The sequence below is a fragment of the Rutilus rutilus genome, assembly GCF_951802725.1.
Source record: "Rutilus rutilus genome assembly, chromosome: 11".
Lineage (NCBI taxonomy): Eukaryota > Metazoa > Chordata > Actinopteri > Cypriniformes > Leuciscidae > Rutilus > Rutilus rutilus.
Genome location: NC_140216.1, coordinates 13377051 through 13400098, shown reverse-complemented (window position 1 = coordinate 13400098; position 23048 = coordinate 13377051). Strand labels below are relative to the sequence as shown.

The 23048-nt window shown below is 38.7% G+C and overlaps 1 protein-coding gene across 4 annotated transcripts; it reads left to right on the top strand.

Annotated features, from left to right (window-relative positions):
• Positions 1–635: 635 nt before the first annotated feature.
• On the top strand, positions 636–10586 carry sdhaf3 (succinate dehydrogenase complex assembly factor 3). 4 transcript variants are annotated; one of them, XM_084422895.1, is made up of 3 exons: positions 636–753; positions 876–1108; positions 10275–10586. In XM_084422895.1, exons 2-3 carry the CDS (start codon positions 932–934, stop codon positions 10467–10469), a joined length of 372 nt encoding a protein of 123 aa, XP_084279021.1. In that variant the 5' UTR covers positions 636–753; positions 876–931; the 3' UTR covers positions 10470–10586. The 4 variants fall into 4 exon arrangements, with proteins under 4 accessions (XP_084279021.1, XP_084279020.1, XP_084279019.1 ...); XM_084422894.1 differs by having other exon boundaries at positions 653–743; XM_084422893.1 differs by having other exon boundaries at positions 678–770.
• The last annotated feature ends 12462 nt before the right edge of the window (positions 10587–23048 follow it).

The window sequence follows — 23048 nt, the reverse complement described above, 5'->3', positions numbered from 1 at the left end:
TCAATACACTACACAAACCTACACAACAAAAACCTCTCATGATCGTCACGATTAAATTATTGATTTGTAAACATTAACTTGGCAAAACACAATGTTCTAAAGAAGATTTAAAGGGTTAATTCACCCAAAAATGAAACTTATGTCATTAATGACTCACCCTCATGTCGTTCCAAGCCCGTAAGACCTCCGTTCATCTTCGGAACACAGTTTAAGATATTTTAGATTTAGTCCGAGAGTGTATGTAGCCTACGGTAGCCTATACTGTCCATGTCCAGAGAGAATACAATGCTGAATAAAGTCGTAGTTTTTGTTATTTTTGGACCAAAATGTATTTTCGATGCTTCAAAAAATTCTAACTAACCCACTGATGTCACATGGACTACTTTGATGATATCTTTATTACCTTTCTGGACATGGACACTGGACAGTATACCGTACATTTTCAATGGAGGGACAGAAAGCTCTCGGACTAAATCTAAAATATCTTAAACTGTGTTCCGAAGATGAATGGATGGAGGTCTTACGGGCTTGGAACGACATGAGGGTGAGTCATTAATGACATAATTTTCATTTTTGGGTGAACTAACCCTTTAAATGAACTTTTAATAGGTTGGTCTTGGGTGACGTATTTGAATGAGAAAGAGTTTGGCGCCCGTTTTCTTAGTTGCACTACATCCCAACGGCGCCAGAGGGCAGCAGCGGCTGTAATAACACTCAAAGCGTTGCGGTGAAGAAGACTGCAAGTACGGTTGGGTAATCAACAGTGTTATGTACATATGACCTTTTCTAATTCATAATATCAGATCGGTTCGTCTTTCTCATGAGCTATGATTTTTAGGCTGGTGCACTAACACTTCGTTGCTGTGTTCAAACAGGACGCACTTGTCGCTGTATAATATCTAGAGGTTACTGTCTGTCAGATTGTGAAGTTATGGCACTTCCAGCACATGTATCAGTGGTTCGGTCTTTGTATAAGAGAATCCTGTTACTGCACCGCTTCCTGCCCATAGACCTGCGGGCTCTGGGTGATCAGTATGTGAAAGATGAATTCAGAAGAAACAAGTCTGCATCAGGTGAAGATGTCACACGCTTCATGACAGAATGGCAGGTAAGAGGGAAACCCAGCTGTGAGCTTCCATCGCTTGACTGCAGAGTAAGCAAATAAATTTAAATCACTTAATTACATGACAGTGCTTGAATCGAATCAAGTCTTATAATGGGGGTCCCCCACAATAATTTATTTTATAAAAAAAATTGGTGGTGTGGCTAATAGTACTATTGTGTTTTTTTTTTGTCACTGTGCATCCCTACATTTACATCATGCCACTGTACATCATCATTCTCACATAACCCCACATGCAAATTCCCCTTATTATTTTTCATCCTCATCCTATTTGTATATGTATTAAGTGTTGTTGTAAAATGGAAACAAATTTATATTTACAAGAGATGTTACCAAATCTTAAGTTCTTTAAAGGGATAGTTCACCCAAAAAGGAAAATGTTGTCATCATTTACTCACCCTCAAGTTGTTTCAAACCTGTATGAGTTTCTTTCTTCTGTTGAACACAAAAGAAGATATTTGGAATAATGTTGGTAATCAAACATTTGACAGTAGCCATTGTCGTCCATAGTAAAGAAAAAAAATGGACGTCAGTAGCTACCGTCAACTGTTTGATTACCAATATTCTTCAAAATATCTTCTTTTGTGTTCAACAGAAGAAACTCATACAGGTTTGGAACAACTTGAGGGTGAGTAAATGACAACATTTTATTGTTTGGGCGGAACCATCCCTTTAATGAGTCAGGCCTTTGCTGAAACATTCCACATGATGGCAGCACCTTCCTGAAGTCTCTATCATCATGAAGACATAATAGAATTCATCCATAACCCCATAGCTAACAAATCCTTTTCTCCCAGGGAGCACCGCTGTTTCCTGACACCATCTGTGTACATTAATTACACTTTAATCCAGCATCACTTTGATGAGACCTATTTCTTTCACTTTAGTTACGTGGTTACAGAATCGTGCTCTGACGCCATGCTCGAATGAAATGTTCCATGACAAATCCAAAGATCGAATTCAACGCATGAACTCCACTTAAACATGCAGCAGCATGCTTTCAAGGAGCAATAATCCAGATCTTCCTTTACTCTAAGCCTGGATATTGGAGTTGATTTTTGAGCTGTCAAACTTCACAAGATGTATTACACTTCTAGTATGGTTCTGGTAACTCAGGATTGTGGACAAAGCTCTTATTGCATTTTCACAGTCATGCAGTATCATTTCAGAGGACTCGATGTTCCTGTACTGGCTTTGACAGAAACAGATATTCTTTAAGAGGGTAAAAATCTCACACTTGCAGGTAATGAGAGTCACTATGTCCTTGTACAGAAGGACATGTACACATTCTTCCAAAATGGACAGCTGACTGTCCTGAAAAAAATAGCCCGTCTAGCCCTTTGCAACATTTCGCTTATGCACGTACACAGTTAGAAAATAAATCCGGTCAACACAGAAAATGTAATAAAATACACAGAGTAAACCTTAAAGGGATAGTTCAGCCCAAAAAGAAAATGCTGTCATTATTTACTCACACTCATGTCATTCCAAACCTGCATTACTTTCTTTTGTGGAACACATAATGCCATACATCAGCTTTGTTTGGGAAAGGACTGAAATTTAAGTCATTGTTCACTGATAATCTTCCCCTCGCAGTTTGTGACTGAATCATTGAGTGAATTAAACTCGAGTACTGATAATTCAGACCATTTTTGTGAATTGGATAACACAATTTAAAAGATTTGACTCAAAATAACAATTTATTCATAAGTGAGACTTCACAAATTCTTTCATGAGCACATCAAAGACAGCTACAACTTAACAATTTTTATATTTTTCTCACACAAAGCTGTCGTATGACTTTAGAACACTTAAGAACAATCGTTTGGACCACTTTTATGACACTTTTAAGTGGCTTATTTGTCATTTTGATAGCCCGTTTACTTTCAGTATAATAAGATTGCCATTATATTTCTCAGAAATTCACTGTTTGTGTTGCATGGATAAAAGTGAATTAAACAGGTTTGGAATAACATGAGGCTGAGTAAATGATGACATCATTTTCATTTGTGGGTGAACTCAACTCAAAAGTGATTCCCAGTAGAGTTTGATATCAGCATGTTACTACGCAAACCATGTGATGTGATAATTGTAAAAGGAATAATAATGGGTAAAAGTAATCACTTTTTTATTAGATTGGACTGTTTTGGTATTGAGTTCACTTGCAGCGAGTAAAAACATAGTTTGTGCCGATCACAATGTGCTTTTGGGGTTGCATTGAGCATGAAACCCTTTAAATTCAATTTACAGTTTATGAAATACAATTTCAGTTCTACACCACTATGTCCACTGTAAAACCTGGGTCCAGAATCAATCCGCACTCACCCATATGTCGTTCTAAACCTGCATGAGTTTCTTTCTTCTGTTTAACACAAAATATGATATTTTAAAGCATAAATGCCTAAATTCAATCTGTTCATCATATAAAGCGATCTAATGTCCTTTAGAAAATTTGGACTTGACTGCTCAATTCAAATGGACTAGTTTTATGATCTCTTTATGAACTTTTTGAAGCGTCTAAGTCATAGGCGTAATTTGCGGGTGGGACATGTCCCCACCAGGGTCGATATTGTCCCCACCCCACTACTTTTTGAAACATCTCGCAGCACAGATATACCTAATACAGATAAATAAAAAACATCTCTGGTTAACTTGTAGGGCATTCATTTCGTTCATTTGTTAAATAAGAGACAATCTAGTGCTGAAATGTGTTGTTTTTTAAATCAAGCTGAGTGCCTGTTGCCGCTTGCTATCAGTGGCGCACATACAGTGTTCTCTTGTGGCTCAGTCTGAACACGGATGCGCGCTTTAATCTATCGTTTAACGCAGTTGCGAAGACTCTCTATTCTTTCCGGTGTTGTGCCGAATTTCGACCCCCGCCAAATTATTACCCCCTAGCATTGGTAGGTTTAGGATTAGTGGTAGGGGAGGGGTTAGGATTAGGCAATCAGGTACTGACTTTAACGAGGGGGGTAATAATTTGGCGGGGGTCGAAATTCGGCACAACACCGGTGAAATCACAAAAACAAATTGCACGCAAACGTCTCGTGTCCCTGCTTAATATACTACCACTGATGAACATATTCGCGTTTGATGAGTAAAACAAAACAAAAAAAACAATACGATTGCGGATTAGAACCCGAAACCTCTGACACGCTTGGCAAAAGTTCTATCACTTGACCAATAAAGTACACAAGCGAAATTTGCGGATCTATGCATTTATTCACGTGAAAATTCTAGACACTAACAATATTAGTAGATCTCATTAAACGACAAATTAAACCCAATGAATGTACTATTTAAATTCATTTCTGGACATCACATTTTTATTGTACACATACAGTATCTTACACCCTCACCCCCCACACCCACCCACACCTGTCCCACCCACTTTTTAAAACAAAGGTATGCCACTGGACAAAGTGTCAGTTGCGTAGCTGTCAATGGAGGAATAGAAAGCTCTCAGATTTAATCAAAAAGATCTTCATTTGTGTACCGAAAATGAATGACAGAATTTAAATTTTTGGGTGAACTAACCCTTTAAAGGTAATCTCCACCCAAAAATGTATGTTCTGTCATCATTTATTCATCCTCATGACATTCTAAACTTATATGACTTGCTTTCTTCTTGGGAACATATAGAAACATATTTTGTTTGGCTACACAATAGACGCCAGTGGGCTTCAATGCTGTTTGGTTCCCAATTGTCTTCCAAATATCTTTTGTGTTCGCAAGAAGAAAGTAAGTCATACTGGTCTAGGTAGGCAGCTCACTATTTTACAACAGAGCTGTAGTGCTTCACACTCGCTCACAATACAGCTGTGAATGGAGGAGTCCACTCTAACATTAGTATTGGGAAGGAGTGTGTGTGAGTGATTAAGAACCCCCTTCCCACTCGTTCATTTGGAGGTGAGTGAATTACTGTGGGGTCTCAGTTTTCAAAGCACTGCTGGAAAAAAAAACACAATGAGGAAGGGTGGCGGAGCCAGGAACAGACGTAGAGCGAGCCTCCAAATGTGATTAGGAGCACTGAGTGTTCACTTTAATCCAGTTACACCAGAGGGCCCAGGGGGCTTCTCATCGCCTAATAAATCGACCGCATTTGCAACAGACAAGCTTTCCCTGAGGAATGAAAGAAAAGGAGAATGTGAAGGAGTGAAAAGTGTGTGCATTGTTGTTTTTATATATGGGTTTGCCATTTTCACTTGGTAGATGATAAATCTGGTGAAGACATTTTATAGACTTATTTTGATGGAAGGGTCAGAATATCTTGGGATATTGGGAAGACTTGGGACAACCCAGAACATCATATTAGTCATCAGCATCTAGTTGCCTCATGTTATATGTTAAAAACAACTCTGAACACCATAAAAAGCTAATGACAACGCCCAGGTAACCACCCAGAGCACCCTTGCATCTTTTCAGTGTGCAAACACCACACCATGTTTCTTCATACAAATTTTAATATGTAACTTGGTCTGGGTGACAAAATGTGGATATCAAAGTTGAACCTCAGGAGCACCAAAGCACCATGTGTCAGAAGCAAGTGCATTACCACTAATCTTATATTAAAGGTGATGTGAGATACAAAATAAGAAGGGGTGAAGGGGAAATAAACTTTATGAATATCAAAATAATAACAGGACCGAGCATTTGTGTCTGCATACTTGCATGTAGTTTACTCCTTGCTTATTTTTAAAATGTCGCACATAGCAATGAAAACAGGTGTGACAAAGTGCTGGTTAACCTTTTAACCAGAAATTTGCTGGCTCAAGAACTATAAAGACCCTGATCTACTCTCTGTTAAGTTGTTCTTCGTTCTTTGCTCAGGGATAAACACATGTTTGAAATGGTTGTACAGTGGTCTACTGCTTGCGACCATTCCAACTCTGGCCATGCTGCTAGGAGTGGTGTCAAAAATGACAGTGGTGAGAAAAGAGTAGCATCAAGAAAGCATCTGATCATAGGGATGTGGTTATGTTTGCACCAGCTTTACATGTTTGACTTTGATGAACTGAGCGAAAAGTGAACCAGAAAATATTTTCGCGTCAGTGGAGCCCAAAGCGCACCCATGTTTAACCAAAGTCCCTTTTTCGACAAGTCATTTCACTCGGCGTCCATCTTTGCAATGCCTCTCGGCATGCAAGTACAGCTCCTATCTTTTTGAATGGGGAAACATCAAATTCTCCAAAACTGTTCACCAAGCTTATGATTAAATTTCATATTTGAAATCACCAATGAAATCTGACAACTGTCTAAACAATTTTGTTCCTAAATGCTAAATCTAAACGAATCATGATTTAAGCGCGCGTCTCACTGTTTCTATAGGAACTGTAGCTTCTAATGGCAGCTGCAGTGAGCATTGCACTTTTCCCCATTCAAAGCAATACTAGTGACACGTCTTGTGTTATTCTTCAGTCTTTGCGTTTAACTGTCATGGCAGTTCAAAGGTCCTTAACTGTCATTGCGATATTTTGTTTTTCTGCAATAATTGCAATATTGAAACAGTTTCACCAGATAAATATCTCTATTTAGAAATAATTCTAGAATGATTGGGGTAATTTTGTAGGGGAGTGAATATGCATAGAAAACAATGAACAAATTACAAGTATACAAATACAATAGAACAAAGATACAACTGAAATGTTTTAGTCTAACAGTATTCAGGTATGGAAATTGAATAATCAAATGTAAAATAACACTGCATAGCCTTCAATGTATTTATAAAATCTAATTAATCTTTATTAAAGCTACAAAAGTGATTGTTTTTTGTTGTTTGATTAACATTAATGACGGATTCAGGATAATGATTCGCATCCATTTTCTTTCTCAATTGTTTAAGTTCACGTAAGCGACTGTATTTATGAAGATACTCACTGAGATGGGCATTTTGACATAATTTTGCGTGTATGTGTCCGTTCAAGCGCAAATAGACGAAAAAGAGAACGGAATTCGGCGTTCGCGTGCTGTGCGCTCAGAAAATAACGCACGGGATCAGAATTGAGTTCTCTTTCGCACCTTCTTGCGCTTGAATGGTTTAAAATTGCTTGAATGTTTAAACTGGTGCATAGTCTGTACGGATCACACATCAACTACGATCCCTATACTTGACATCCCGATATTGATGCTAGAACGATATATCGTGTAGCCCTAAGTTGGATCTTCAGAAAACTTTTCCAACTCTAAAACACTTACGTTTTTACATTACAACACATACACTTACTTTTGTTTGAGATTTTGCTTGATGTAAATTGGAGCCTTGAGCCATCTCCATTAACCCCAGGTTGCTTCCAGGGGATTGTCTCTGTAATTATTATACTATTTGTCACTTTGGATAAAAGCATCTCTTAAAGGACTACTGACTTAACTGTGAATCCATTGTTATTTCAGCGGCACGTTTCGAAGCTGTACTGTGCATACAAAGTAGTGGTCATAGACCTAATCTATTTATCAGTATAGATCTTTAAAGTTATGTGCCCTTGGGAAAGTCAGGCTATTCCAGACAAACATAAAACGGGTTGCCTGATTACGTCAATGCGATGGGATGTGAGGTGTTTATATTCAGAAGGTGAGCTTCACCAAAAAGCTTGGCATTCAGTATGCCCACATCCCTTCCATTCTTAAAATATTACTCTTTGGCAGATGTTCAATCTAATTACATTATGTAGAGGAGGAAGCTTCTCAGACAAATGGCCTTTTACTTCCAAAATTGGATTGCGTCCAAATTCCAAGATGTTAGGAGAGTGAATGAGAGTTCTTAATGGTTTTGTTTTCAGTGTATTTTCCTGAATGAGTCTGCCCGTAATGTCTTGTAGGTTTGATCGTAAGCAGTCTTGACAGACGTGACGGACAAGTTTCAATTAAGAATGAAGCTCATATGATAGAATCATCGGTATGGTGTAAATATGTTTAGTTCTACTCTGGGACTTTGCATACTAGTGCTACAAGGATTGTGGAGGATAATCGTATTTAACAACTCTGGTTCTGATTCCAATTAATCATTCTCTTAGTTCCTTTGTGGATAACCAACCCACAATATACTATGAAAAGAATGTTTTTAGTTACAATTAAGTGATTGTTTTAATAATTAAAATACTTACTAGAACAAAATCTATTGTGGGCATCTGTCTTTAAGTGCACATTATGGACAATCAGTCGGTATTTACAGATCTTAGTGTCATGATTACACACAACACACTTTATTTATTTAGTTTATTTTGAATCAGACACGACTTGAAGGTGATTTGCTGTTCAGTGAGTGAGGGAATCGCTAAGACTGAATCAAATCAAGCATTTTTGAGCTACTTTCAACAAATGTATTGGACTACACTGGTCATGCTGTATATTTGTTTCTTTCTCTGTGGGTCTGTACATTCAGTAAGAAACTTTCAGTGTTTTGCACATGGCAGCAGAAGAATGTATACCTTGAAGAACATTGATACAAATGAAAATAGTTTGGTTGCAGTTGTTTTTTTTTAAATGGAATTGATTATGAAAAAGAACTGACAACCCCACTAGTCCAGGCAAAGTAGCGTTTTACGACAGACTAATTGTAAAAGAATTTTTTTCAGCATAGATCTTTTCTATGAGGTGTCCAGAACAACATACTAAAAGTCCTAAGAAATCCTAGTTGAGGAAATATGTTAAATTCTCATCAATCCGAGATGTGTGCCAATAAGGCCAGGCAACAATACACCCCAATGGGGCTATTTTTTTCCTTTACTCCTATCAAAATGAAACTTTACACAATGAAAGTACCCATGAAAAGTAAAAATGTTTGTATTACAAGTTTCTTTGAAAATGAATTTTAATATGCAAATGAGCTATAGACTAATCGAATATGCCCAAAATACACCCAAATAGGCTTAATTTTTTTCTTTACTCCTAACACAATAAAACTTTACATAGTAAAAGTATACATGAAAAGTAACTTTTTTTGTATTACAAGTTTCTTTTGAAATGAATTAGAATATGCACATGAGGGCCACACCTATTGAATATGTCCTAATTTGCATAGGCAGAAACACCATTCATATGACAAATACATCGGCCCAATATTCATCCAATCATCCTACTGCCAATGGGTGATGGCAGTGCTGCTTTTAGACTGGCCTCTAACCTGAAAACTGCCTGGCTTGGTAGTACCTGCCAGGGGTATAACCCCCGGTGGTATAGTCTTCAGGGTCACGGAGGCACACAAGCCTCTCCACCACGACAAGGTAGCAACAACAGGGGAGGTTTCTTTCTGGTGTTTTTTATTTTATTTTAGATTTTTTTTGTTTTTCTTTAACTAACTAGATATTGCTGTTGCTAGCTTCTCATAACACTGCAAAGCTACTTTACAAACGGTGGAAGTCTGATGTGTGGCCCGCCTGGTCTGAAATACTTGCTAACTACAAAAAGAGAAGCAGTCTTGGTGTCTGGCAAAATTATCTTAAAGAGCTGGAATGTCTGGAAAGTGTGTCTATCTGGTTTTTCATCTGTGTCTTCTGTGTGAGAGTGAATCGTTTAGTTGGTAAGAATGACTTCTGCCTGTAATCAGATCTATGCTGAAAAAAATTCTTTTACAATTAATTCTATTTTTGGCTCCAAAATGAGTTACTTTGCCTGGACTACACCAAGGATGCACTGAGGAGCCAGAGCCAGAATGTGTTGACATAATATAACAACTGTTCTTTACTTGGTTAACAGAAAAAACCCTGCACATCAGATATGTTGTAAGGCCAATTTTACTAGCAAGTTGAAGAACATTGGCTTTGTAAAACTTGAGACTTTGGACCTGCGTACAGGTGGTAATCACTGATATAGAGGGAGTGATTTAAGTGGGCTTAGAGAGAGCAGAAGGCATTGACCTCCATTAGACCTTTGTGGATTCCATGATACTTCGTAACCCCCGTGACCTGCATTTCATCTTGTGAATTGCAATCAATGAATCTCCAACAAAGAGAAATAAATAATTCTGTCACAGTCTGTAATAGTAAATCAATAGCTTTCTATAAAATGAATTTCTTAATTGTGCCTGTGTGTCAAATCAATACAAGAACCAATAGCAGGCACACAAGTGTTAAGGTTTTAGTTATCTCTAAAGTAGCTAAAAAAATAAAAAGTTGCTCATGTTTTTTTTAATGTATTCGTCTTATTTTCTGTGCAGAACTACAAAGACACCCTACAGACACAGGTGCTGGAAGCGGCGGGAAACAAGAAGTTGGTATTTGGCGCTGATTTATCGGAAGATAAACTCAAAGACTTTCAAGAAGAGCAGATGGGGCAGCTTTACGAGCTTATGCTTGAGTCCACAAAACCCAACCGGCAGTTTGATATTCAAGAGGAGGTAACGCCAAAGTAACACCCTCTGAAGAGAAAAGAAGGGGAAGCCATCCGATGGGTCATAGTTTGACTTATTATAAAATACTGTTGTACATAGCCATGTCTGATGATTACATTAAAATGCTACAAAGAGCTACTAAGACACCTCTCCATTCTGTGTGATAATCCACTAACGGCTGTCACTCAGAAGTAAGAAAATGTAGTCAAATTGGCCAGGTAGTGAAACTAAAGCATGCACGGCATTTAATGGTCATTTCCAATTATTGACATCAGAGTTTACTGGTATTTTGGTACTGATGTGTGAATGATATCTTACTGCTAAAAAGAGGGAATGCTGTTGTTTCTGTGAACAGCACATTTGTGTATTTATACCGAAAAATGTTGTTCTGGTCATTTTTCGGTAATTTACCAGAATTACTGTGTGAAAGGTGCTATTGTCATTGCCATCATGTGCACACAGAAAAAGTTTGCAGACACGATAAAAAGTCATTCTCCAGACACTCTTTTCCTTCATTACAGATGAAAAAAGCCCAAATCAATAATGCTTCTCTCACTCTATGAATCATTAGATTGTCTGAAAAATAATACCTCATTAGCCTTAGACAGTATCTGTGTATACACTTTCACCGTAGAGCTGCACAAAAAGCTTCGGCACTGTCAGCTAGCATCAGCTGATTGGTTGTGAGATATTTTCCCCCATGTTGAACTTTACCAAATACTGCTCTAGAAGACAAGCATCTTTAGTCAAGTAAAAAAAAAACAATTTAGTCGACACTGAACACTAAAAATCAATGGTTTGTGAAGAAATCAGTATTCATGTGAGAGCATACAGCCTCAATACAAATAATGACAAGGAATGGTCCAAAGTGTTTTGAATAGAGGCGTTTAAGCGGAGGTGGTTTGTTTTGTTGCACTTCAGCATGGCTCCCTTAACACGCAGATTCATTTCTGAATGCCACTTCAATCATAAAACAAACTGTAATGACACAATACAGCTCCTATAAGTGAGCACGAGCCATAAACTGATCTCCCACAACAAAAATGTTGCGCAATGACAGTCACACCAAATACATTTTTTTTTTTTTTTTTTATAATTTCCTATTATAGTCATGATAATTGAAAAGTGTTTTTCTTCTTTATTCTAATGCTAACTTCAAGTTAGTGTCAGGGTGGAATAAAACGTGCTTATCAATATATTCGCTCCATGAAGATGTACACCCTAGAATCTTTGTGCTGTCATGTTAGAAGGGCATGACTGTGGATCGAATGGCTTCTGACAGGAGAGAAAGCGAATGCGCATCCTCAGGGATTATGAGAAGACTTGGAGGTAATATCTATTCTTTTCGTCTCAGAACACAGAGAGAAAGTGATAAAATGGAAATGCACTCACGGCAACCTTTTGCTCGAGCTTCTGGAGTAAAGAAAAGCTGAACAAAAGATGGGAAAGGTCAGAAATCAAAGGGCAGAGACGATCCAACACTTCAGCTGGTGTGCAGATTGTAGTCATAGGACACTTCAAAATGACAGGCCATTGGAAAACACTTTACACACCAAAAAAAAAAAAAAAAAAAACATTTTTTCAAAGTTGTAAATAAAACAAAGATCATTGGAGTATGTTTTACAAGAAAATACTATTTCAGTATATCTACTTGAGTTCAACGTTACTTGCCATTTCTCTTTAATCTCTTTCCGAGTAATTTTTTTTTTTAAAGTAAATCCTGTAACAATTTATTTTCAGTGCAGTGTTTTACTTGAGGCACATGGTACGCATTTTGTGTTTCTGAAGTTAAATATCAGGAAAGATTACCCAAAAGTCCTTGTTTTAGCTTTGAAGACAAGGGTAGCAATTACTTCTTGTGCAACGTATCATCATTGGCTTAAGTGACAAGTAGCCTATTGTGTGCTGAACTATAACGTTTATACAGTGTGTAATTAGCATAAAACCTTGATTGAGGCCAAATCTTACAGGGAGGAATCATAGACATTATGGGCATGACTCTCAATGTGGAATACTGTGTGAGGTTTAAATGAGTCAACAAAGCTATAAAATGAAGCAGCAGAAAGGATATACGCTGAGCCAATAGAAAGTTTCCAGGTTATCATCAGGGTGCTGAAATGAAGACATCAGACTGTGTGCCTCAGACAAATCAATTTCATGTGTTGACACATTGCATTATTCATAACATATAAAACGCGGTTTTATTCAAACAAACCCAGCCCATCGCAAACAATTTGGCACAATAGATGCAGATGATTTTGTTAATGTAGATTGACACACAGATATAATGGAATTGAAATAAGACTTTTTTTTTTCTTAAATAAAGGATAAATAACATGAGGAAAGTCCCATGATGTCTAAATATAACTGCAGCTAAATGTTAAATTATGAAATCTCATAAGTCGAGTCACCTTCATTTATATAGCGCTTTTAACAATACAGACTGTTTCAAAGCAGCTTTACAGTGATTATAGGAAATTAAAGTAACAGAGATTGTTTGGGCTTTACAGCAGCTCTAAAATTATGTTACTGTCCAGCTAAAGTTAGTTTTGATTGATTCACTTCCGTTGCAAAGATCATAGTTATTAACTTAGGGGCCGCTACACAACACCGTTCTCACAGAAAACCCCTGACGCGCTCCGGCCCGCACATCCGCACAACAACAGTGCCTGGTGGCTCGAGAACGCAAAAAAAAAAACCTTGAAATAGGCTCCAAGGTAAAAGCTTTGAAAAATTTTGAAAAACATTAGCATCTCTGCATAAACTTCAAAAACGTGAATCTATGAAACCGCTGATGGCGTTCACATGCGTATTACGCGTTTTATCTGTACAGAGGTAAAGGGAAGGGAAGGAGGCCTTCACAGGGGAGAGATTAGTTGACACTTCAGGACTGCGTTTTCGTCATGTCTAGGCGCATGTCACCCTGTAGCCCAAGACTGGTTGCCCACTGAAGCTAAGCAGGGCTGAGCCTGGTTAGTACCTGGATGGGAGACCTCCTGGGAAAACTAGGTTGCTGCTGGAAGAGGTGTTAGCGAGGCCAGCAGGGGGTGCTCACCCTGTGATCTGTGTGGGTTCTAATGCCCTAGTATAGTGACGGGGACACTATACTGCCAAAAGAGCACCGTCCTTCAGATGAGACGTAAAACCAAGGTCCTGACTCTCTGTGGTCATTAAAAATCCCAGGATGTCCTTCGAAAAAGAGTAGGGGTGTAACCCCGGCATCCTGGCCAAATTTGCCCCTTGGCCTCTGTCCATCATGGCCTCCTAATCATCCCCATACACTGATTGGCTTCATCACTGTCTCCTCTCCACCAGTAAGCTGGTGTGTGGTGGGCGTTCTGGCGCAATATGGCTGCCGTCGCATCATCCAAGTGGATGCTGCACATTGGTGGTGGTTGAGGAGATTCCCCCCTTCCATATGTAAAGCGCTTTGAGGTCTCAGAAAAAGCGCTATATAAATGTAACAAATTATTATTATTATTATTATTATTATTATGTCCTTCATCAGATCTGGATACGGCCTGTATCTGGAGGACTGCGGTAAGCCTCGGGATAAACAGAGAAACTAATATTATCGTAGACGCCATTCTTTTAATGATGTAATGAGTACATCAGGATTTATGGGAAGTGTTCCCGGTTCCGGCTGACCTAATCTATGCAACCTAACATTGAATTATAGAAGTTGATAATGTTATGTGTATGCAAGGTCAAAGAGATGTGTTTTTAGTCTAGATTTAAACTGACAGAGAAGAAGACTGTTCCAAAGTTTTGGTGCTAAATCGGAAAAGGATCTACAGCCAGCAGTCGATTTTGATATTCTAGGTATTATCAACTGGCCAGAATTTTGAGATCGCAATAGACGTGAAGGACTGTAATGCGTTAAGTGCTCGCTCAAGTACTCAAGTACTAAACCATTTAGTGATTTGTAAGTAATCAGCAATATTTTAAAATGTATACAATGTTTAATAGGAGCCAATGCAGTGTTGACAGAACCGGGCTAATATGGTCATACTTCCTGGTTCTGGTAAGAACTCTAGCTGCTGCATTTTGGACCAGCTGTAGTTTATTAAGCATGCAGGGCATTCACCCATAAGTGAAGAAGTGAAGTGAAGGGGTGAAGAAATATAGAGCTGAGTATCATCAGCATAACGGTGAAAACTAATGCCATGCTTCCTTATGATATCTCCCAAGGGAAGCTAGTACTGAGCCTTGTGGTACTCAATACTGAACTTGTGATCGATAAGACATCTCTTCATTTACTGCTACAAACTGATAACGGTCAGACAAGTATGATTTAAACCATGCTAATACAATTCCACTAATGCCAACATCATTTTCTAGTCTATTTAAAAGAATGTTGTGGTCAATGGTATCAAATGCAGCATGCACTAAGATCAAGTAACACTAATAGAGAGATACAACCAGGTGAGAAGAGCAAATCATCTAATGACAAAGATGAATTAATGATATTAAGAAGAGGATCTATGACCTCTGGAAGCATCTCTTTCAATAGCTTGGTCGGTATAGGGTCTAACATACATGTTGCCGATTTAGATGATTTAGAGAGTTTAGAAAATACTTCCTCTCCCATAGCAATGAATGAATCGAGTTTTTCCTCAGGGAGACTACAATGCTCTCTTAAGGGCCCGAGTGTGCTCGTTGGACTATTTTCTTTAATCTTCTTTAAGCGCAAAGGAGCAACTGTGTCTAAAGAGCTGGAAAAGAGAGAGTCAAAAGTTTCTGTCGCAATATTGAGTTCTTCTAAGTTATCTGGGATGCTGAGATGATGAAACTGATCAGGAATATTATTAATAAAGGAATCTTTAGTGGCAGAAGTGATTGGTCAAACATATTTGTAACACATCCGGCTTTGCAGCCTTGGCTAAATGAAGTATACACAAGACTAGATAATGATCTGAGATGTCATCGCTCTGCTGCAGAATTTCAACGGCATCAACATTGATTCCATGAGACAATATTAGATCTAAAGTATGATTACGACAATGAATAGGTCCTGACACGTGTTGTCTAACTCCAATAGAGTTTAGAATGTCTCTAAATGCCAATCCCAATGCGTCTTTTTCGTTATCTACATGTATATTAAAATCGCCAACAATTAGGACTTTATCTGCAGCCAGTACTAACTTTGATAGAAAATCAGCAAATTCTTTGATAAAGTCTGTATGGTGCCCTGTTGGCCTGTATACAGTAGCCAGCACAAATGTCAAACGTGATTTATCATTTACACTAGATAGTGTTAGATTGAGTACCAACACTTCAAAAGAATTATATTTGAAACAAGACTTCTCAGTAATTCTGAAGCTATTACTATAAATTACAGCAACACCTCCCCCTTTGCCTTTCAAATGAGGCTCATGTTTATAATAGTAATCTTGGGGGTGGACTCATTTAAAGTAATGTAATCGTCTGGTTTTTTTTGCCAGGTTTCTGTCAAACACAGTACATCTAGGTTATAATCTGTAATCATTCATTTCATTAACAATAAGTGCTTTTGAAGTAGGGGATTGAATATTCAGCAATATCATTTGTTCATCTGTATTATATGAGGACAATCTGCTAAGTATCTCATCACTAGCCTAGCTCATGGCCTAGCTCTATGTCAAGAAAAGCTCACTATCTCCCTAGCAGAGAACTACGTTTCTGGAAGTAGTGCGGGACTCGACTATGATGCGGGCACAATCGTCTCCCGCTCATATCAAGACCATCCTGGCTACTGTCAACAGGATCAAGATAGGCCAGGCTATCACTGACAAACACTTTCTGAGAGTATTGGGGCTAATGGCAGCTGCATCCTACGTAATAACTTTTGGCCACATAAATTGCCTGGAGATGATGGCTGTGCTCCTGGCTCTGAGGCACTTCCTCCCAGACCTCAGGGGCCATCATGTTCAAGTACAAACAGACAATATGTTGGTGGTCTACTACATAAATTATCAGAGGTCGCGCCCTCTGTGCAGACAGGCGCATCAGGTCCTTCGTCCCAGGGCAAGTTGCTCTCACTCAGAGCCATGTATATCCCTGGGGACCAAATTTGGGAGCAGACGTCTTGCCGAGGCGGGGGCTGAGGCCTGGGAAATGGAGATTCTTCCCAAATCTGTTGGCATCACAAGAGATGACCCACTGTCTGCTCTGGTTCTCACTTATGCATCCAGTCCTGTGAGGTCAGATGCCATGGTGCAGACTTAGCTGAGGCTTTGTCTGTACGCATTTTCCCTGATTGCTCTGCTCCCAGGAGTTCTAGAGAGAGGGGGGCTGACCCTTGAGGGGGATCAGATCTTGAATACAGGTCTCTCAAGTGAGGTTGTGGAGACTAACCTCAACTCTAGAGTTCCTCCCTCGAGGAATCTTTTTACCATAAGCGAAAGTTTACTTTTGCTCTTAGTTGGACCCATTTAACTGCCCAGTGGCTTCAGTGCTGAAGTTCCTTCAAGACCATCTCTCTGCCGGTCTTTCCCCGTCCTAGGGTATGCGTGAAGACCAGTCGCCTTCCATGCAGCACTAAGTGGTGGAAGCATTACTTGGTAATTTGATTCCTTCTTGGCATTATGAGGGTGCAGAGGTGTCAAGTAACAAAGTACAAATACTTCGTTACCTTACTTAAGTAGAAATTTGGGGTATCTATACTTTACTGGAGTAATTATTTTTCAGATGACTTTTTACTTCTACTCCTTACATTTTCACGCAATTATCTGTACTTTCTACTCCTTACATTTTAAAAATAGGCTCGTTACTCCTATTTAATTTCGGCTTGTTTTCATTCCGGCTTGTCGTCGTAAAAAAAAAAAAAAAAGGGCCAATTACACAAACAGTTTAGATCTGAGTCCCGCCTCCCTGAATGCACATCGCTAAACTGATTGGTGTTGTGGTGTCTTTCTAACTTGTGAGAGGCTGTAGTCATATTTGGTTGTGCGAAGCGCCAAAACTCCTCCGAAACTCCGATCATCTAAAATTTCAAAATCAAAGACCGCAATAAGAGAGAGCAGCAACAGCCCTGGTAAGATCATTTCGTTTCTTTACTTTTAATGATGATGATTGTGTGTTAAGCTTCTGCGACTTACTTTCACTTTGATTTGTGACAGTTTGCACGTTGGCTTGATGAATAGATGCTCAGTTGCTCATCTGCGGTGACGCGCGTGTTGCAGTAGCGTCGTCATATCTGGCTATAACATGACATATAGCCTATAACACGCTCTCACACGTTTATTTTTTAGCATTTTTGGGAGGAGTACAATTTACATATGTGGTTTCAACAACCAGATGCATTTACACTTGTCCAATTTCGTCTGGAATGCGGCCCAGACCACCTCCTGAAGTGGTTTGAGTGATCGGATTCAAATCCGTCTCGAATGCGTTTCGGAGGGCATTTACACCTGGTCTTTTCATGATCGGATAGCTATCCGATCTGAGAAAACGCATTAAGTGGCCACGTGTAAACAGCCCCCTAGATGCGGTAAGCGAGGGAGAAATCGGGGCAAATCGCGTCAAATATTGATTCACAGAGAGAGAGAGAGAGAGAGAGAGAGAGAGAGAGAGAGAGAGAGCATTAATTGCATTTTTTTCCTTACATTACTTTTACTTTTATACTTTAAGTAGTTTTGAAACAAGTACTTTTATACTTTTACTTGAGTAAAAAGCTTGAGTTGATACTTCAACTTCTACAGAAGTCTTTTTAAACCCTAGTATCTATACTTCTACCTGAGTAATGAATGTGAATACTTTTGACACCTCTGTGAGGGTGAGGCCTGCAGTTCAGGTTAGAGTCCCAGCAGGGAGATCTAGCCATGACTTTAGAAGAGTTTCCACTGGCACTTTTCAGACCTTGGTCTTGGCGTATAGTCCTACAGGCCTTCATCCTCCTCCTGTGTCAGCGGACCAAGAGAAGCTACATCTACTTTTGTACAACTGCTCAGCAGTAAAGGCTGACCAGTTCTTGGTATACTTCGGGCCCCCGAATAGGGCTGCCCGGTTACCAAATTAACATTCAGCAGGTGGATTCCGGAGGCATTTTCCTGGACCCTATACGTATGATTTTGGTTAACCATAGTATGCAAATCTGAAACATTAATCCAAAAGAGTTTAAAAGAGAGAATAAATACATATGCCAAAAACCCCATAAAAGGAAAATCATGAGATGGGAAAATTGGATACATGTTTATACATTTCTCAAGTGGTTATATATAGAATATATAGGATTAAAAGGGGTTATTTCTCCTTCTCAGCAATAATTAAGTGAGAGTCACAACTCTCTGCAAATTCCTTCTGACTCTTATCAGTCTTAATGTGTCCTGTAACAGGACACCGGGTTCTGCTAGTGTGTTAGCTTCATTTGGGATGTTAGTTTTGATGTTAGTTAAATTTAATGAATAATTTGTGTGTGTCTGATTGGTCCAGATGCTACAGCAGTGAATGGTCATTTCTGTTTTGAAGTCCATCAAAGTGCATCCGTCCATGATAAAAGTATTCCACACGGCTCTGTGGGGTTATAAAGGCCTTCTGAAGCAATGCGTTTGAGTAAGAAAAATATCTATATTTAAAACTTTATAGAGTAAATAAAGTTATTTTAGTCGATAAAGTTTTGAATATGGATATTTTCTTACTCAAACGCATCGCTTTTCTTTACTTCAAAAGGCCTTTATTAACCCCCCAGAGCCGTGTGGAGCACTTTTATCATGGATGAATGCACTTTGATGGACTTCAAAACAGAAACTGACATTCACTGCCATTATAAAACTTAGAAGATCCAGGATATTTTTAAATATAACTCCGATTGTATTCATCTGAAAGAAGTCATATACACCTAGGATGGCTTGAGGGTGAGTAAATCATGGGGTCATTTTCATTTTTGGGTAAACTATCCCTTTAAGCACTCTCATCCTGAGCTGTGCCTGAACAGTTTCACACCAGGACAGGCATTTTTCAGTATGGCAAAGTGGGTATTTCTTTCCCCAAAGCATCATCATACGACGCAGCACAAGTTCCCTCGAAAGGGAACATCTCTGGTTACGACTGTAGCCCTTGTTCCCTGAGAAGGGAACGAGACGCTGCGCCCCTTTGCCATACTTCCTGCATGCCTGGGAGCGGCTTACTTCAGCCTATCAAAGCTGACGTTACTGTGTTGCCGGCTTCTCTTTGTAGCTTCCGCGTTACGCCGTCACATGTCATGAGGTGACGCAGCACGAATCAGGATTGAACTAGTTTGCACGTGCTTCAGATGCTTTCACGCTGAAGGCGTTGCCCAAAGTGTCGTCATATGACTTGAGTGTAATGTGACTCGAGTGTCTTGTTCCCTTCTCAGGGAACAAGGGTTCCAGTCGTACCAGAGACGTTTTCCTGTATTTTTTTGTAAAATCTGGGGGTTTTATTACAGATAATACCATTATGTATAAATGTTTTACAATTTAAGTAATATATATTTAATCAATGTCTCCATTACAATTATGAGTCTTTTAAATATCGATAATGCCATGTAATAATTATCATGAAAATAAAAGAGAGTCCTAGATAGACTTTTAAATATATATATTTTTTATATTTGCTTTTGGAATGGAATGGAATGTGACCTTGACGTGTGTGGCAAGCTTTATGAGATTCACCTATTAATTTCATGATAAATAAATTCTGTATATACCTCACAACATATTGCTTTTTTTTTTCAACTCAAGTCATTTCAGCAAAGATTTGACATAAAGGAAATTCAGCAATTGCTTTACTACTTAAAGTGCTTTTGAGACATATCTTGTTTCTATTGAGAACTTGTGCTTGGCTTGAATCCTCTCGTACATTTCCAGTGAACAGGGAGAGCTGAGATCCGTGACTTTGAAGAGTACATTCAGGAGGTGACTCATCGCCTCAATCAGGGATGGCTCTTTAAATCTGAAGAGCTTTTTCTAAACTATCTACTTATGTTTCAAATATCTTCTGCAAACCACCTCCTTTTTCAGAAATGTTTATGCAGCACTACATTGTTACTGAAATAAACCAGACTTTTTGTTTTTTTATTCAAATTATATCTGAAGTATATTTTATAATGTAAATGAAACATTAAAACACTGCGTGGTGAGAAAAGCACTTTTGACAACTGTTTTAATTATGGTTTAAAAGAGCACTCAGCTGATTTCAAGTGTATGTTGTTAAAGATGAAAAATTAACATTTACTCATTCACCACTGGAACACAAGTGGAGTTTGCCAATTGTCCAACACAGTTTCAAAGGAGATCCTATACACCCATTTTTTCAGTTTTCACTCAGAAATTACTAGTCAATTTCACAAATAATTACAAAGTAAAAGCATGCAACACATTTAATGAAACATGACATTTTGAAGTGTACTCCAGTATTAGGTTTTATTTATATAATCTATACAGTATGACTTGAAATATAGTGCGTATGGACCACTTTCATTGTATGGAAGAGACCAGCACAAACATTCGGCTCAATTTCTTCTTTTGTGTTTCACGTATGAAAGGGAGTCATACAGGTGAGTAAATTACCAACATTAGTTTTTGAGCAATTTCCCGTAGCCTACTACTCATAATCAGCTGTGATTCAATATTCTCAATTTGCTTCACTAATTCTCAGTATGAACACGATACATGTGTGGAAAGTGAAAGGGATCTGAGGTTGTTTGCTACAACAACAGCGCTACACTGGTGTCGCGTCGCTCATGAGATGTGATAACAATAAAATGTTCGTGTTTTGCCCTCCTAAAGGTCACCCTGGTGAAATTCATTCACTGCCTTTTGTATCATTATGATTCAGCTCTCTGCACTGATTACAGCTTTTACATTTTTGATGCGGCAAATCTTCACAGCTATTTCTATCCTTTCTTTTTATTCTACTCCCAAATCTGCAACATCAGTTCCAAACGGCTGCGCAATGATCATTCATTTCCCCCTCTTCAGATTTGCTCTAGTGAAGGGAATTAATATACTAGGTGGGCAAAACATGAATTATTAAAAGTCAATTATTTAAGAGAGTTTCTGGGGAGCTGCTGTTCAAATGTGACCTCAACTCACAGTACTTCATCTATTATATACAGAATCTTCTACTTTATAATGATTTCTGGGGATTGTGAACAATATATGTAGAGAAAGTTGATTTTGAATAATGAAATTACTATCTAATTACCTTTTCCTTCAGTAATATAGGAATTTAAATTAATAATAAATGTGCATTCCTCTGTTGAGGTTTCAGTCGGACAATTCAAAGGATATTTTTTAGAGCCAATAGTCTTTAAACATGATTTAAAAAATGTCTAAGTTAATTCTGTCAATGTTTATGCGTTATATAGATCAGCATCGCATATAGATGATCTCAGAGTTAACAGACATGGACTAAAAGTCTTGTCAGGTAGTTTTCTCTCTCCCTTTTTACTGCAAAGGCAGTCAAGTTTTATTGAAAGCCCATTTCAACATGTGAATTACCCCTTTAAGTCTCCAAAAACATTACAGTGTACATTAAGTATATGTTTTCCATAATACAGTAAGTACTTGTGTTGGTGTACATCATCTTCTTAAATTGGTGATATGTTTCATATATATATATATATATATATACAGTGAGGAAAATAAGTATTTGAACACCCTGCTATTTTGCAAGTTCTCCCACTTAGAAATCATGGAGGGGTCTGAAATTGTCATCGTAGGTGCATGTCCACTGTGAGAGACATAATCTAAAAAAAAAATCCAGAAATCACAATGTATGATTTTTTAACTATTTATTTGTATGATACAGCTGCAAATAAGTATTTGAACACCTGAGAAAATCAATGTTAATATTTGGTACAGTAGCCTTTGTTTGCAATTACAGAGGTCAAACGTTTCCTGTAGTTTTTCACCAGGTTTGCACACACTGCAGGAGGGATTTTGGCCCACTCCTCCACACAGATCTTCTCTAGATCAGTCAGGTTTCTGGGCTGTCGCTAAGAAACACGGAGTTTGAGCTCCCTCCAAAGATTCTCTATTGGGTTTAGGTCTGGAGACTGGCTAGGACACGCCAGAACCTTGATATGCTTCTTACAGAGCCACTCCTTGGTTATCCTGGCTGTGTGCTTCGGGTCATTGTCATGTTGGAAGACCCAGCCTCGACCCATCTTCAATGCTCTAACTGAGGGAAGGAGGTTGTTCCCCAAAATCTCGCAATACATGGCCCCGGTCATCCTCTCCTTAATACAGTGCAGTCGCCCTGTCCCATGTGCAGAAAAACACCCCCAAAGCATGATGCTACCACCCCCATGCTTCACAGTAGGGATGGTGTTCTTGGGATGGTACTCATCATTCTTCTTCCTCCAAACACGTTTAGTGGAATTATGACCAAAAAGTTCTATTTTGGTCTCATCTGACCACATGACTTTCTCCCATGACTCCTCTGGATCATCCAAATGGTCATTGGCAAACTTAAGACGGGCCTTGACATGTGCTGGTTTAAGCAGGTGAACCTTCCGTGCCATGCATGATTTCAAACCATGACGTCTTAGTGTATTACCAACAGTAACCTTGGAAACGGTGGTCCCAGCTCTTTTCAGGTCATTGACCAGCTCCTCCCGTGTAGTTCTGCGCTGATTTCTCCCCTTTCTTAGGA